This window comes from Netta rufina (assembly GCF_964035555.1).
Source record: "Netta rufina genome assembly, chromosome: 14".
Classification (NCBI taxonomy): Eukaryota; Metazoa; Chordata; class Aves; order Anseriformes; family Anatidae; genus Netta; species Netta rufina.
This window is the reverse complement of record NC_140137.1, coordinates 16,499,822-16,516,136: the sequence shown is the minus strand read 5'-3', so window position 1 is coordinate 16,516,136 and position 16,315 is coordinate 16,499,822. Positions and strand designations below refer to the sequence as shown.

The window sequence follows — 16,315 nt, the reverse complement described above, 5'->3', positions numbered from 1 at the left end:
GTTAATATTTATGAGGTCACTGTATGTCTCATTGCAGGAAAACATTTCTAACCTTTGGAGTCTTGGAGTTCTTTGAGAGATAACATTTAAGTTTTACTAATAAGTTTCAGAAATTCTTTATGATTATTAGAAAATAGCATGTATGTCGCACACCTTAAATACACAACGGCCCTCTGGAGACAAAGAATATATTAATCCTAAGAACTGGTAATTCTGCTATTGTGTTACTGTCCAGACTGTGTGACAACTTCTGCATTTTTACTCACTTGATTTTCTTAATGTAAACTTTTTGGGTTTTAAGTTGGCCTGTTAGATGAAGGAAAAACTGATGAGTTTTGACCAGCTGATGTACTTTATTACGTGCAACTGTTATTAGAAATAAGTGGACAACTTTTTTAAACTTTTTTAAAAAGAGTATAAGGCATTTAGCTCTGTCATGTTTTTATAGAACTTGTTGCTTATAGGTTTCAATTTGCTTCCAATTATTCCTTTTGCTAAGAGACCCTGGGTTTATTTTTCTAGATTAGATCTAGTACTGCTCTTTTTCAACACAAGGCTAAGTCAATAAAAAGTCTGCATCTTTAGGTATAAGCGTGAGACTTATTAAGTACTAGTCTTGTAATCTGAACTGGCAATATCCTGAAGAAGGGCTACTGTGTTGGTTGTTTTATGGTTATAAGCAAGCAGTGGATTCTGACAGGTGGTTTGTGTGCATCTGACTTGTAGTCCATGAACTACCTTGCATGGCCAAGAAAGGCATGTAAGAAAAGCAAAACTATTAGGAGGCTTAAAAAATGCAATGAACTGAACTTCTAGGAGCAAGTAAATAAAAATTATCTGAATGCCCCTGTATTTGACTGTATGTTCAATACTCTAATGTGAGTAATTGGGTCTTGTCATCTCTCTGGATTTTAAATATCTTAGTATAACCCATTATGTCATGTGCTAGTATAGACCATTTGATGTTTCTTTCTGTAGAATTGGCTTCACTTCAGCAGTAGTATGCATTTGTACTCTTATAAATGCATAGGAATTTGACTCCTTTGTAGATGAAAGGAACCATATAAATGCTAATTTCATTGCATAATTGTCTTACTGAATATTTTTCAAAATATATTTAATACGATAACTGCAGTACATCAAGACCAGTCAATTGAACTGCTTTGGAATCTTTCTTAGGACTAACAAATGCTTTATTAAGTGCCTAGTGTTTATGCAAGATTTTGCATGAGGAATATTTCTGTCTGAATATAAAGGTTCCTGCATTGCATTACCTTGTGTTGATCCAAGATTTCAACAACTCCTCACTAGAAATGCCCTCAAAGTAGTAGATGTTCTTAAGAAATTCACTGTCTTGACCTATGGGAAGTATGACAGTATGGGAAGTGTATATTAATTGTAAAAGGCTTTTATTTAGGAGGCAAGCATTGCCGTAGAATACCGTATTAGAACAGTAAAAGTGGTCCAGTTTTGAGGGAGTTTCTTGAAGCCTTTTGATTTTACCAGGATTCATGACCTTTTCTTCTGCTCCCTTAAGGACAGATGCTCAAGCCATTCAGATGGTCTTGGTGCTGAACTCACTGAAGTAGTGAAGTAGCGCAAATCCAGCCTGTTTTAAACTGGAATTTTGTCTTGTTAGGCACTTCATTAAATCAGAGGTGGTTGGTGTTTCTTCTGGTGTTGTTTTTTTATTTGTTTTTTATTTTTCAGATAAGCATTTGTCATTTCCATGTCATATTTCTCAAAGAACATCGTGAATTAACAAGACGTGTTTAATGCAACCTTGACAGAAAGGTTAATGAGAATTCAGAAGAATGCAAGGGAGGGAAACAATATGCATTGCTCCAGGTGAAAACTATGAGAAATCAGAATAAGTTGTAATTCAGCTTTTTCTTAAATTGAGGTACTTATTTTGTTCTACAGGGTATGTAATTAAAAACTGAACTCTTTGGAGCAGTTCCACCCTTCAGTATTATTCACTGCTGTCCGTCAATTCATACCGCGGTAGGAACTAGAAGGCAGGTCTGCCCTGGACTGAATTATGTCGCCAAAATACATGTATGTTTGAGATAACTCTATCCTGTGTACTCTGAAGGCAAAAGGATTCATGGTCTGCGTGATTCACACTCTGTAGAATCAAGGTATTACAGCTGAGAAAGCAGAAAATTACTCAGAGTGAGAAGGGGCCAAAGGCATGTGGCTTCCTTGCATTTAACCTTGGTATCTGCAGACACCTGCATATGAAAAAATGCAGAAAAAATCCAAAGGCTTCCCAGGCCTCTCTCTAAAGCTGAAAGAATTTTCATTGAAGGAGAACATCAAAGCATAGCACAACTAAGTCTGAGTCATTTTCTGTTCTTGAACTTTGCGTCTGATTGATGAGTTGTCCTATGCAATGAATGCTTCTGCATTGAGCAAGAAAACTCTTTAGGAGAAGTCAGCAATAAATAAGTATTGCAAATACAGTTTTTTGTTGTTGTTTTTTTTTTTATTTTATTTTGGGGAAAACTAACAATTTTGATGATGGTAATCACAGGGATCCTTTTCTAACCTGATTAGAATCACAGTTTTGACTGTCAAATCAAATTGGCATGCGATGGTTGGAGCTTAAAAACCCATCAATTAGCTTCTCTCTTCTGTCTGTGGTGGCAGTTACCTGTGCCCTAGGCATGACCTGATTACTTCTGTCATTCAGCTTGCCCGTTTTATGTATAAATAAATTATTCTTAAACTCCTCCTTTCTGCAGGAAATTCAAAATAGGAATAAGAAACTTTTATTTGCATTATAAATCATCTACTGACGTTCAATTCTTGAACATTGTCCTCTTGACAGGAAGAAGAAACAAGAATATCTTGGGTTATTTATGTTCACTCATAGCTAATTGCAAGCTTAAATAAAAACATCACTTGTATTTAGTCACCTTTTTCCAAGTTCCATGCCTTCATTTAGTTAAAATGTTCCAGTATCCAGGTAATTTGATACAGGGGTCAAGGGGATTAGCTGCTTTTGGGTAACTGGTTTATAAGGCATTGTACTCCAGGATCTTTTCCCTTTATGTGTGGGCAGAGGACGCACTTAATGCTTCCTTAAAAGTTGTAATCATAAATCCGGTGAACTTCCCGAGAAGTGTCAGCCTCTTAGCACTGAAAAATAGCTATTTTTTTTCATTTCACAATTCATATTTTGAGCTTTTACCAGCAAACAGTTTGAGCCATTTAGAACATCAAAGGAGGTGTTTCTTGGCTTGGGCACATCTTTAATTTAAAGCAGATTTATTAAAGGCCAAAATAGGATAATGCTGCAAAAGGATTAGCTGTGGTTACTTGATTTCTGAGAAAACAAACTAATTCTGCTTTCTTTGTATAGGTGCCTTTCAAAGTGAATCTATTCACTGAACATTGCACTTGGCCTGGGGTTGGCTTTTTTATTTTTATTTTCGTTGTTGTTGTTGTTTCTATTGTCATCTTTAGAAATCAGAAACATTGCTAAAAGCTTTAACTTCAAAGCTCAAACCAGTTTACTCCTCATTGGTTGCTATGCTCCAAGATGCATTCCCTAAGCTTCTTTGCTAGTAACTGCCAAATGTTTTGTTTCAGTGGTTTTTAGCATTTGTGCTTTCAGTTTGGCTTCTGTTTTGATTTATTCTTCACAAAGTAAAAATTCTGAGAAGTCAATTAAAAAATAGATTGGCATTCTTAGGATTTAGATTTTGTTGCTATTTTGAAAGCAGCCGGAGCAGTAGTATTGCAGAATGCTGTTTATTTTGTATTAGTACTTAAGCTTCAGATTTGCTTCATTTATAAAACAGACAAATTCTCGGATCTGAAAGTTTAATTGATACTATACATTTCACACATCAGTAACAATGAATGAATACTGCTAGGACCCCATCACAGTTGCTGAAGCCTGAGCAAGTCTACTGTGAACTAGTTAATCTGATAGATTTATTATGAAAGGAATGTGAAGAGGATTGGTTTACTGGAATTTATCTGCAATGTTATTTGGGAACAGAAAAACCCAGGCTGACCTTCGCTTTTTGCATGAAAAGACAATGGTTGTTTAGAAAAAGATGACGCACTATTTGAAAACCAAGCAGGCATGCTGTAAAGGCTCATGTTTTCACTTTTACAGAGGCACTTCAGGACGTCATCGTATATTTGGCGTGTGTCTGATAATGCAGGTGAAGTACTGAGTTTGATGGTATAGCAGTATACACTTCAGCTGCTCACTGCATCGCCAAGTTGTCGTACAAGTCAGGGTGGTCCATATATATACATCCTTCCCCACCAACATATTTTTTACTCATTCTAGAAACAATAATACCATGAGGTTTAAAGATATTATTGCTAGCTATGGATGTATGAGCTCAGGAGCATGAAGTACAGCACCTAGGCTGTCTCTTGGGCTCTTTGGCTCTCCTAGAAACTCCCCAGACCCTTACCCATGTGGGCTCTGAGAATATCCCAGAAACTTCTTCCTTCTAATCAAGGATTTTATGATGTTGGCCCTGGAAAGCATAAAGCTGTCTGAATATTAAATGATTGTTTGTGTTACTGTTATTTGTGACAGTTACCAGATAGCAAATGGACAGTGGAGTTCAACAGACTGATTAATCACCAGTGTTCCAAGGGGCAAAGCAAGCATTGTAGCAACTTTTCTTTAACTTATGCTTGTAAAAATACGTACCTCAGAGAGGGTTAAAATGTGCTTCTGAACTATCCTCAGCCTGTACGCTCCTACCAGGAATCTCCTCCGTAATTATGCTGTCAGATGCATCAGATGCCTTAAAGTAGTTGTAAATACAGTACTAAATACAGTTCTCTAACCTAATGCCAATACCTAATTCCTTGCTTTAAGCTTCTTATGTGCTAAAGAAGACATACGACTCTGCAATTACTGATTGATGAGGGGAGTTGGCTGTGAGAATTCTGAGTTACTGAGATATTGCCATCATTACTAATTGAGTAAAAGCCTTAAGGGAACATGTTTTTTGCGCAGGTATGGACAGATGGATATGAGAGTGACTGAGTAGATGAAGCATCGCCTCATCTGAAATCTGGATTGATAGAGTTGCACAGCATAACTAAACTGCTCTGTTTAAAATGTCATTGCGTGGGTGGGGAAACCCTGTGCTTGGGGTTTGGAATATCTTGTGTTGCTTTCCCCCTGCCATAAGTAGGCAGTTGTTTAGCTGATAACTGGCCTATCTATATGTGCATAGAGCCACAGATCGTTACTCCTTGATTATGTTCATGTTATCTGATGTCATCTCCATGAGAGAAATTAAATTGCCTTTAGTAATTTGAAGCGAGTAAAAATGACAAATCATCGTTCTCATGTGATCAGTAAATGGCTACAGAATGAGAATGCATCTCAATTACATGGCAAGTACATTTCAAGCAGCATCGATTGTTCCAAATCTCCAATTGTTTTCCTGTGATTTTCTTTGTTTAAACTAAGATGGCTTTGGTCTATTAAAAAAAAAAAAAAAGTACCTTCTTTCCACTTTGAATAACAGTATTGGCTGTGAACTCCCAACTCACAATTACGAAGTTAGAATAGAGAATGAGTTCATAGAGACAAAAGCAATATAAGATATAGAGATAAAGAAAACAAATGCAATAGGAAGGTGAGTTTAAAGTCCATGCTTTGGGATGTGGCAGACTACTGTACTGGAAAGCAAAAAACCCCCATGTGTAGCTAGCGAATGGTCGTCATTAGTGAGCTATCATGCAAATCCTGCAGAAAGAAAAGACGTTTAGCAACAGGAAATGCTTTTGTATGTGAATATAGAATATGGACTATAAGATGCATTTGTTAAAATAAGCTGGCAGTGCTGCCTACATTTGCATTTAGATTCTGATCCTGGAAATATTCCCAACTAGAGAATTAGCATCTCCAAAGGCAGTTCGTAGCAGTAATTACCAGGTGTACCGAATGATTTTGCCATGCAGCAAAGCATCCTGCAGAGATCCAAGTCAGTGCCAACTTGCAGCAGCAAGCCCTTGTGTGGGAGAAAACTCGGGTGCAGAGCTGCCTCTGGGGGATGGATGTCTTTGCATCATCCCCTCAGCACTTCAGTTCCTGCATTCATGCTCAGGGAGCCAGCTTGCACAGCTCAGAGGGTGGGCATGATGTGGGTATTTGGAAATGATCTGAAGAGCCACCAAAAGTCTAGATTTCAATCTAAGGATGTGGCTTTGCTGGGGGAAGGGGAAGAAAAGTGCATGCTTACCTTGCGGTAGCTGTTGCATGATAACTAGCAGGAGGTAGAATGGGAGGAGAGCCTGGGTAGTTTGCATGTTTAACCCAGGCTGGTACTTTGTGTTAAGTCTTGGGGGAATGGGTGTCTTTAGTTTGACTTGGCCATTTTTTCATGACAAAAATGCTTTGTCTGCTTCGTCTTCGTCTGCCTTTTAATTTGTGCTAGCCTGTTGAGCCAATGAGGGAAAAGTCAAAATCAGGATTGCACAAATGTTTCCACTTAGGAACTGACTCTTCTGCTTCAAGTCCCAGTGCTACTTGTCCCCTACTGCTCCAATAAGAACCTGAATTTCTGAAGAAAACCTTCCCCTCCTTGGCCTACATGATTGTAGAACTGACATCTAAATTACTTGTAAAAACAAAGTTAATTTCTGTATGACAGGATAGATTTTGGTGCCTAGAACAACTTTGTTGTTTGTTCACAAAATGGCAACCATTTCAATTCATTGTTGCATTACTTTAATAAATGGTCCCTTGAACGTCCTCTGTGTCCTGTATCCAGTGCTGTGCCCTTATATGCCATATCATCTAGCTGATGCAATTAACTGCATCTTTAAAATTCCTGCTTCATATTGAGCTGATTTACTGGCTATTTCTCAGGCCAATTTGTTTGATACCAAACAGTTTTGTCCTTCAGTGGTCTGTCCAGAAGTCCCCATATTAGTTGATTGTACTCTGTCTGTAAGGGAGGTTTCCAGTAGTACATAATTTCCATGGTTTGCAGCCCTACCACTCAAACATTGGAACAATTCAACATGCCTACAAGCAGTCACCCTATGAAGTCCTCAGACATCAGTTTGGGAAATGTCTTTTCTGAGTCTGTAGTTTCTTCCTTTGATAGTTTTAATAGCAGGGTAACATTTAAATGCAAAGCTTTTGCCTACTGTGAGTCCAATTACAAATATGAAAGATTGACCAAGCAGTCCTTTAGGAACACATTGATAGCATAAAGTTTAAGAATAGAGCTCATTCGTACTCTGCTCGGCTGTCCTCTGCAGCTGAAGGTCCTCTGTACAATCAGAGGCTCTTTTAAGGATCTCTTGTGCAGTAATTCCAGGAGTTGGACTTGATGATCATCATGGGTCCCTTCCAACGCTGGATATTTTATGATTCTAATTTGAAGACAAAGAAGAGGCATGAACTCATCTCGGGAGCAGAGCTGACCCTCTGCTGACCTACTCACACAGGCACTCAGGATCTTTGCTTTCTAAAACAACTCTGATTTTAATTGGTGAAAACAAGGAAGTGTTTCTGTTGATTCAAGTTGAAACTGGTTAACTGGTTCTAGTTATAGTACAAGGCCAGAAAATATGAAATTAATACCACGCGGAATTGCACAAGAGCTGCCTTTTGCAATTCAAGTATTTTCGGAAGCCTTGGAAGGGAAAATATTGTCTCTTCCTGGAAGATGAAACTTCTGTTTTTCCAGTTGCTCAGGAGTTGGTGGTGAGCTGTTTACACTAATGCTGTAAGAATCAAAATCCCATAACTTACTGATCCCATCTTACTGGGGCTTGATAAAAATTAGCTGACTTGAAATGTTACATTTTATAATCTTAAAATTGACGAGCATGATTTTAGGGACCTGAACCATGTGCTTAGAGCACCTGCAGTTGGCAGTATTAATAATGTGACCTCCTGACTTGGAGTGATATTTAAAGATTGCCCGGGTCTTGCACTAACCACTCTGTTCTGTGGTTAATTTTACCCTGAGGGCAAAGTCCTGCAGCTCTCCCTCATTAGAGCTGCAGGATTGCAGAGGGCAGAGCTGTGGAGTTTGGAGCAATTTGTGGTCCTTGGGGCTTTGCTGCATGAGACCTTTTGGCATTCCTGCATTCAGCTGCGTAAATCTGTTCATCCCGTTTAATATCGCTGCCTTGGAACCTCAGTCTCTTTCTTCTTGACCCCACACCTGGAGACCATTCTCTTTTTCTAGCAGGTTATGAACCACTAGCCTGTCAGCTAAGCACGGAGTGAAAGGCTTTCTCAAATATTTGCTGTTTACCTGAGATATAATAAGGTCCTTCATGTCATTTCTCACACAAATGGGGATTTCTGAGCCAATCAGCCATAACATCTGCTTCAAAGTTTACAGATAGCACACATTTTAAAAAGGGCTCTGTATGTATTTACACAATAGATTGTTTGTGTTAATTAGACTTTATTCCACCACCAGCATGCATGTTTAACTCCCATTAATATCAGCAGCAGCTATGTATTCTCATAAGGAGAACAGAGCTCCTAATTAAAACTCTATTTTTTTTTTTTTTTTTTTTTTTTTTAAGATATCTTTGTAGAGCTTTTATTGCAAAGGCAAACTGCTGTATATTAGCCTGGTTCCTATTGTAATAGAAAACCTTTTTTTCTAGCCTCCCCATAATTTTTATTGCAGTAATACCAGTCAGTGCCATCCTGGAGCAGGGCACAACACCCTGCAGTAGGCAGCTTACCCTTTGAACAGAAGGAGCAGCAAGCGTGTGCCCAGAGAAAAGAGATGTCTATGCCAGCGAGCAGGAATGCAGCCCTGCCACAGAATAGCCACTTTAGTCATTATAAAGCCTATCCATGCGATCAGTCCTGGGGACAGAGCTTGATCTGTATTTTCAGTGCCTGCTCCAGAGCACAGAACTCTGTTGTCCCCTCCCAGTACAGCCCAAGGCAGCGGTGCCTGGGCAAGGCTCTGCCTTACAGGAGCAGCAGCACTCTGTGGTGGGGGAAGAAGTGCCAAGGGCCCCCAATTCAAGCTGCACGTCAGGATCTCAGCGTTAGTTTGCAAACATGAATGCACACGACTGGCTTTGCTGTCTTCCAGCTGACCATCTAGGCAAGTTTCAGGTTTTACAGAGCCTAGAAGTTTGCAGAATTCCCATTGAAACACTTTGTAATGTAAATTTTCAGCAGGATGCAATGGCTGTCTGTCATGTGACATTTCTCATGAGCTGAAGAAAACATACTGAGCTTGTTTTTTATTGTCCCAAGATTAAAAAAAAAAAAAGTCTCTCAGATTGAGGGTGTTCCAAATATAGCAATTTTTTTCCTCATGATGGAAACTAGAAGCAGAGGCTTATAAAGAAATTACTGATAAGAGTCCAAGCTAAGAAAGCAATGGCAAGCACTGCTCTAAAGCATGTAAACAAACAACCCTTCTCAAATGAGTGTCTGAATTCCAATGGATTCTAATTATCTGCTAAGACAGATAGGTAAGAGAACTTACTGATATAAAGAAACTCTGTATTAAAAACATATATATGCTGTAATTTCAGGAAGTCTCAGCTTCTGCTGGTGGCAGGTACTGAGTAAAAGATAAGGTAGAAAATATGAGCTTTTCTTATTTTTATCTGAAGTTTAGAAGAGTTGTATTGTGTGCAAACAAAAGATGCACCATAAAACAAACGCTGCGCTGAAATAATTCTCACTGGAAATGTAAGAAGCCGCAAGGCACTACAGAAGACACAGTGCCTTCCAAGCAAGAGCACTGTTCAATAATCGAGTTTTAGAGCCACTGCTATTCGTAAAATGTAATATTTCAGTTTTTTAACATACATTTTAATTAGTATACCATAAAGTTTAACCTCCTGTTCTAATCTTCAGCCTGTCTTTTGAGAAGGAGACTTCGCAGTAGTTTATCTTCATTATGGATATTGTCTGCTGGTTCCTCTGTGCTTCCAGCAAAGATAATATGCTTAGCTCTCTCCTCTGCTTTTTAGCTCACATTTCAGTTAATGACAGAAACAATATAAGTTTGGAAGTTAACATCTTTTTTAGAGAGACTACAAGAACAACTACAAGAAAACTGAAATGATAGGTTTTGTATTAAAACTTTTGTGTTAAGACCAAATAAAATCAAGGTCTCAGAGCCTCCACTGTACTGAGCCTCATTGCTCTCTTCTCATCATTCTTCTCTATTGTTAATTAGCAAGGATGTGAGAACAGCCAGGATACTGAGCCTCAGCAAAGCATTCCAGTTGTCTGTCCTTTCCATGTCTCTACAACCAGTACTGACCAGTCAAGTAACATATCCCAGGCTATCGCAGCAGCAGGAGTGACCCCAAAATTCCCAGTTACATCTGCATTCCCAATTGCAGGTGCCCTCAGAGCTAGAATCTGACTGTATTTGCCCTGTGTATACTGTAATTAAAATCACGATGAAGAAATACACAGCCGTGTCATTATTGAGCTATCAGTCTTCATCCCAACATGATGTAGTGGGTTTACGTGGCAAGGTTTTGGTAGCAGGGAGCCATAGGGGTGGTTTCTGTGAGAAAGATCTAGAAGCTGCCCCATGTTTGGGAAGGGCCCCATTGTTTTCCAGATCCGAGCCAATAAGCGATGTTGTTTTGCGCCTCTGTGAGAGCATATTTAAGACAGGGAAAAAACGCTGCGCCACACAGCAGCCGGGAGAATCAAGGGAGTGAGAGAACAGCCTTGCACCAAGGTCAGTGTGGAAGGAGGGGGAGAGGTGCTCCAGGCGCCAGAGCAGAAGTCCCCTGCGGCCTGTGGTGAGGACCATGGTGAAGCAGGATGTCCCCCTGCAGCCCATGGAGTACCACGGTGGAGCAGGGTTCCACGCTGCAGCCCGTGGAGGAGACCACGGTGGAGCAGGTGGCCCTGCACCGACGGAGGCTGCCGCCTGTGGAAGACCCCTGCCGGAGCAGATTCCGGGCCGGACCTGTAGCCCGTGGAGAGGAGCCCACGCAGGAGCAGGTGATCTGGCAGGAGCTGCTGCCCGTAGGGGAGCCAGGTTGGAGCAGTTTTCTCCTGAGGGATGGACCCCGTGGTACGGACCCATATCTGGAGCAGTTCTGGAAGAGCTGCTGCCTGTGGGAAGCCCACGCCGGATCAGTTCATCAAGGACTGCATCCCGTGGGTGGGACCCCACAGCACAGGGGACGAGAGTGATCGAGAAGGAGCGGCAGAGAAGAAGTGCTGTAGACTGACCATAACCCCCATTCCCCCGTTCCCCTGCGCTGCTCGGGGGGAGGAGATGGAAGAGGGTGGATGGGGGGAAGGTGCTTTTGGTTTTTTTTTTCCTTTGTTTTCTCACTTCTCTCGCTTGTTAGTTGTAGGCAATAAATCTTACTATCTCCTTATGCCGAGTCTGTTTTGCCCGTTACAATAATTATTGCGTGATTTTCTCGTCCTTATCTCAATCCTTGAGCCCTTTTCACATATTTTCTCCCCATTCCTCTTTGAGGAGGGGGAGTGAGAGAGCGGCTGTGGTGGAGCTCGGCTGCCCACTCGAGCGGAACCACGACACATGAGTAGTTAGTGCACACTGATGGTATTTGATGCATTAAGTCCATCTATGTTGTTATGGGCATTTAGTGTTGCTGTGCTTCTGTCTGCCCTCCTCTGGCAGGGCACTATCTGCTGCTCTCAGCCAGGACTGGCCAGGTACCTACTGCCTGCTGGAAGGAGCAGCTTCCTAAGCTGCTGTCTTGCCCCAGAGGGAGTCCCAGCTCAGCAGAAGGGTGGGAAGGTGCACATTGCTCAATGCTGGCTGAGACATGGCTTATCTGGCTGCTCTGCACCAACGCTCCTGATGGCCAGCAGCTGCCCATGTGCCTCAACACTGCTGTCCTGTTTCACCCCCATTGCTGGCTTACTCAGTTGCGTTTGAGGCAAATACTTGAGTTCCTTGTGTCATGAAGCAAAGCTCTTCTATGCTACCCATGTAGGTACTCATTAGCCAAATATACACTCTTGCATAAAAGATCACAGCAGCTTATTTGGCATTATTACTTATGCGTAGGTTAGATCAAAACCTGGCTGCCAGCACTCAAAAACCAGAATAAAGAGAGGCAGAGATATATTGTTTTATTACATCATAAAGAAATATCTAGATTCTCCTCTAACAGGGACCACAGGCTGGAGACAGACAAGAATGAAATAGCTGGGAATAAATTTTATGTAGCTATTTTCTTTCTCCCTCAGATGTGAATGCTTATGCAAAACACATTGCTGTAGATTCACTGACAATAAAGAGGGAATCATTATATGAGTAGTCGATTCTCAGGGGAACACTTTAGCCAAAACACTCTCTGCAATAATTTCCCACATCTTAGTTGAATAAATTAATTTATGAATTTTCCATGAATATGTTCAACCGTTTCTCCCCTCATATATTTTATTGATCTCCTTATACGTTTAGCAACAAATAACAGAGCTGCTTTTCCATTTGCAGTAAAGTAGTTTCGAGATGTTTATGTGGGCCTTGGGGTTCATAGTAAACAAATGCAGTTCAAACACCAGGGAGGTAGCAGAGAAACATAAAGCTGGGCAGGCTCAGCAAAGATTCAAGGCATACCTGTTCCTACCACAAATCAGGCTGGACCTTTGAAATGAGAGGGACTTGGAACTGTGGGACTGCTTCTAATGAGTTGTGTAGAATCACTCCGAGGCACTCCATGGCTTCTGTCTGCAAAGCTTGTAATGTTCCCTTGGTGTTAAAGACTGTAGTATTTTGGATCACTTTTTAAGGTATATTGTGATATACCTTGTGTCTTTTTATTTTCATGAGAAAAATAGATGTGGGTGGCAAAGTAAAGCAGACGTTTGTTTTTCAGAAATACAGTTTCCATGGTTTGGGGAAAGCCAACAGGTTCCTCCTAGACAGTCAATCCAGCAGCAGAGTAGTTCAAAAACTTAATTATTGCTCCATAAGAGATTTTCCCTGGCTATTCTGCTTCTGAGTATCACTTATTTTGACTTAGACAATGCCATTTAATCCAAAATTGAGCTATTCATATGGATTATTCTTGCCTGGTTTATTTCAGTGAGTAAGACCAACATCATGTGAAAAGTATGACATCTTCATGTTTTTCTTTAGGAAAGGAAAAAACAACTACATAAAGTGATTAGATGTTGGAATGTAACCAGTTACTATACTAATTTAATTCTTAAAACCATGGAGTTCTTCCTTCCTCAACGCTGCCACCTCAGTTCTATTAATAAACAACCAAACATCCCAAAAGGGTGGTGGAAATTCACTGTGGTTAATTGTAAGCATAAATGTACTCAGGTCTGCACTATTCTGTTCTTGAAGCTCAGATCTCATTCTTGCCATGCACATTCAGATCGTAGAGATTGCCTGTTTCAAGCAGATTTTTTTTTGAGGTTTTTAGTTGTCATTTTTATAAATTATAAAGCAAGATAAGGAAAATCGTGCCTTGTTGTTTCCAAGTATAATGCTTTCTTTCTTAACTACATATGTTAATGGGCTTGAAATAGGCCTTACCATTTTAAAGGTGGTATTTGAAGTATAATTGCTAATGCTTAGATACAAAATTTACATTTATTATGCATAATAAAATATGTAACTAATTAATGTTCTGTAAGGGATTAAATCATCAACTCCAGCTGCAGGAAGATTTATGGCTGTGTTCTCAATAACTTATTGACTATCAGAATACACTGCAGAAAAAGAGGCATCATCTTCAGGACTGTGCACTCAGTATTCTCTTTCCTCCTGGCCTCTTTTCCCTCTGATATGCTTTCTGTTGCGTTTGTGTTCTGTGCAAACAGCAAAGATTAAGGAAATGTGCTTATGGAGCAGACAGATGAAAAATAAGTACTTACATTCCTAGCAGTCTTGCAAGAAATAAGTAAAGTGCAAGTTAAGCTTGCACATGTTTGTGTCTGTCCATGCACTTTCTAAATTGGAAGGGCAGAACATCACACAGAGCATGCAACCACCAGGGTGCATTGATGTTCAGAATGTCTGGGAGATAATGTCAACAGAATAGGATGTAGGCACAGGATAATGGGCTCCTGCTGCTAGATTAAAGCCTGGGCAAAGCTGAGCCCTTTCAACAAAAATAAACAGAGGCAAAGCCAAGGCATTTGCAGTATTTTCAAAGCAGGAGGCATTTATCTTGTAACAACATCCTGTTCTCTTCTCTTGGCTTCTACTGCACCAAAATAGCAGAAGATGATGCTGTGATTTTGTTCGGTGGCTGTTGCTATAGGAGCTCTGGTTGCCCACTGCAGCTTCACTGGGTAACACCATGGTCTTCTGGTGTACGTCCTTTGGCCTTTAAAGAAGCTGCATGTTTCAAAACGCATTTTGTCATACTGTGTGAGCATGCTGATCTAATTTTAAATTAAAAAGAATTAATCTGTCATAAACCTCAAATTTATCAAAGGGATTTTGCAGCCCAGCATTTCCAATTTCGCCTGGCAGGAGGCAGTCTCTGTGGGGAGGAATGCCAGCCTCGGTGCTGCAGGCACAACTCCCCCATCTATTAAAAGCCCTCAGACTCTGTTCTGGTAAAATCAGTGCTTGAAGAAGAAAAAAAAGGGATTGAATTCAGTTCATTAGGTATCAAGCCAGAGAGAACGCCTTGCACATTTTTGTTCCTGCTTCTGTGTTCTGTTCACTTTTACTCCATTTTATTAGTACATTAGTCCAGTTTCCAGCAATCATGCTGCTGGGCTCAGTCTGGGGAAAATATCCTTGAGGCAGTAGCTGCAAAGACAGCTACACATGCACAAAGCTCTTAGAGGAAAGTCAGCTCTAAAATGTATGTAATGCAAACAGCAAAGGCTATGAATAGCCAGTATGCTGTAAATCAAGGCTTTTTAACTGGCACACTTTTGCAATATTAATTCTCCTGAATCATCTCATTCGTCCAATACTGCACATGTCCTGCTGTCCTAAATGGCCTGAATGTGGTGGTTGTCAAGAGGTGCTGTAAATCCCATCTGCCAAGGTTTTAGGGAAGGGAAAGGAAACAGCAATAATATGCAGATACAGGGAACCGTACAGCTCATAGTCAGTCTTCAGTCATTTTACAATTGTATTGTATTTTTGGAGTTGATTGCATGACAGATAGCTAATTTTAGGGATGGTGCTGTTAACAGGGCAATTTATAGTCATTGTTTGGAGACATTTAAAATGTCATCCTTGTTGAAAGAAGCAGACGTGTTGAAGGACCAGTCTCATCTGCAAGTGACTGAGTCTCATAGCTGAGCATTTTCTTTGAAGAGATGTTTCATTTGTTGCAAGGATTGGAATGTTTTCATGGATGTTGCTCAGACCTGGCCCACTGCTTTTAGTGGAAGCTGGGAGCTCCCAGGTCCTTGAAAGACCAAACTAAAAAGTGGCAGTGATGCCAGCTGATACACAGATGATAAAAGGCACAATACCTACCCCTTTAAAGAGCTCACACCTGAAAAATGGTGTGCAGAGGAAACACACAGGGTGCGGGAGGCTTGCATTTTCTTCCCAGCTTTGCCACCTATCCTTCAGGTGACCTGGAAGAAGTGGTTTCAAGTTTCTCTGCTGCAGATTCCATATATTTAAGTAGGGAATAATAACATTTTATGATGCACATTTAGAAATGTCGTGCAAAACACTGCATAGGAAGTAGCTATTATTGTTGTTAACTGTGATAATAAAAACAATGGCATTTTCAATAGAGATTGAAGTTTTGCAATCTGTCCAATGCCATTACTGCTAAATGCAATTTCTCATTTAATCCACAGCTGCTGCTTTTATATCTTGTCCTAATTCAAAACATATTCTTGCTTTTTTATGATTTCCAGTGCAAGTTGGAGTTTCATGCGTGCACTTCTGGCAAAACCATCACAGCTCAATGTGAAGGGCCCTGCCCCTGCCTTCCAGGACCTGAAAGTCCAAAACACAAGACAGAGAAGACTGGTGAGTTGAGTTCTTAATGCGGTTATAGTAGATGAACTAGTTCCTGCTACAGTCTCAGAAAAAAAAATAAAAATAAATAAATAATCTTAACCAGTAGGTTTTACACGAAACATTTTTTGAGATAAAGCTAAGGTACAACTAACGCTTTTCCAAACATTGCAATGCTTTCAAACAGCTTCTGCAAAACTAACACCCACTTGACAGAGTCTCATAGGAAAACTGAGTTCTGGCTCATGATTCTCATTTTTGTGTGAAAATATTTTGAATAAAAATGTTGAATCGTTATAAAAGAAGGCAGAAAAAAATACTACTTGATGGTTCATCGCTTTGTATGTAAACTAAAAACAAACAAAAAATTATCTGTAGCCTTTAAGTTAACCAAGAAGTAA

At 40.2% G+C, this 16,315-nt stretch overlaps 1 protein-coding gene across 1 annotated transcript in view; it reads left to right on the top strand.

The window, feature by feature from the left end:
* Positions 1–16,315, top strand: part of SPOCK1 (SPARC (osteonectin), cwcv and kazal like domains proteoglycan 1) — a gene marked incomplete at both ends in the record, with an annotated part of 283,060 nt that overhangs the window by 208,657 nt on the left and 58,088 nt on the right. The window contains one exon of the mRNA XM_084295019.1: positions 15,812–15,926. Within this exon, the coding sequence (XP_084151145.1) occupies positions 15,812–15,926 (115 nt within the window). The remainder of the gene's footprint in view (positions 1–15,811; positions 15,927–16,315) is intronic.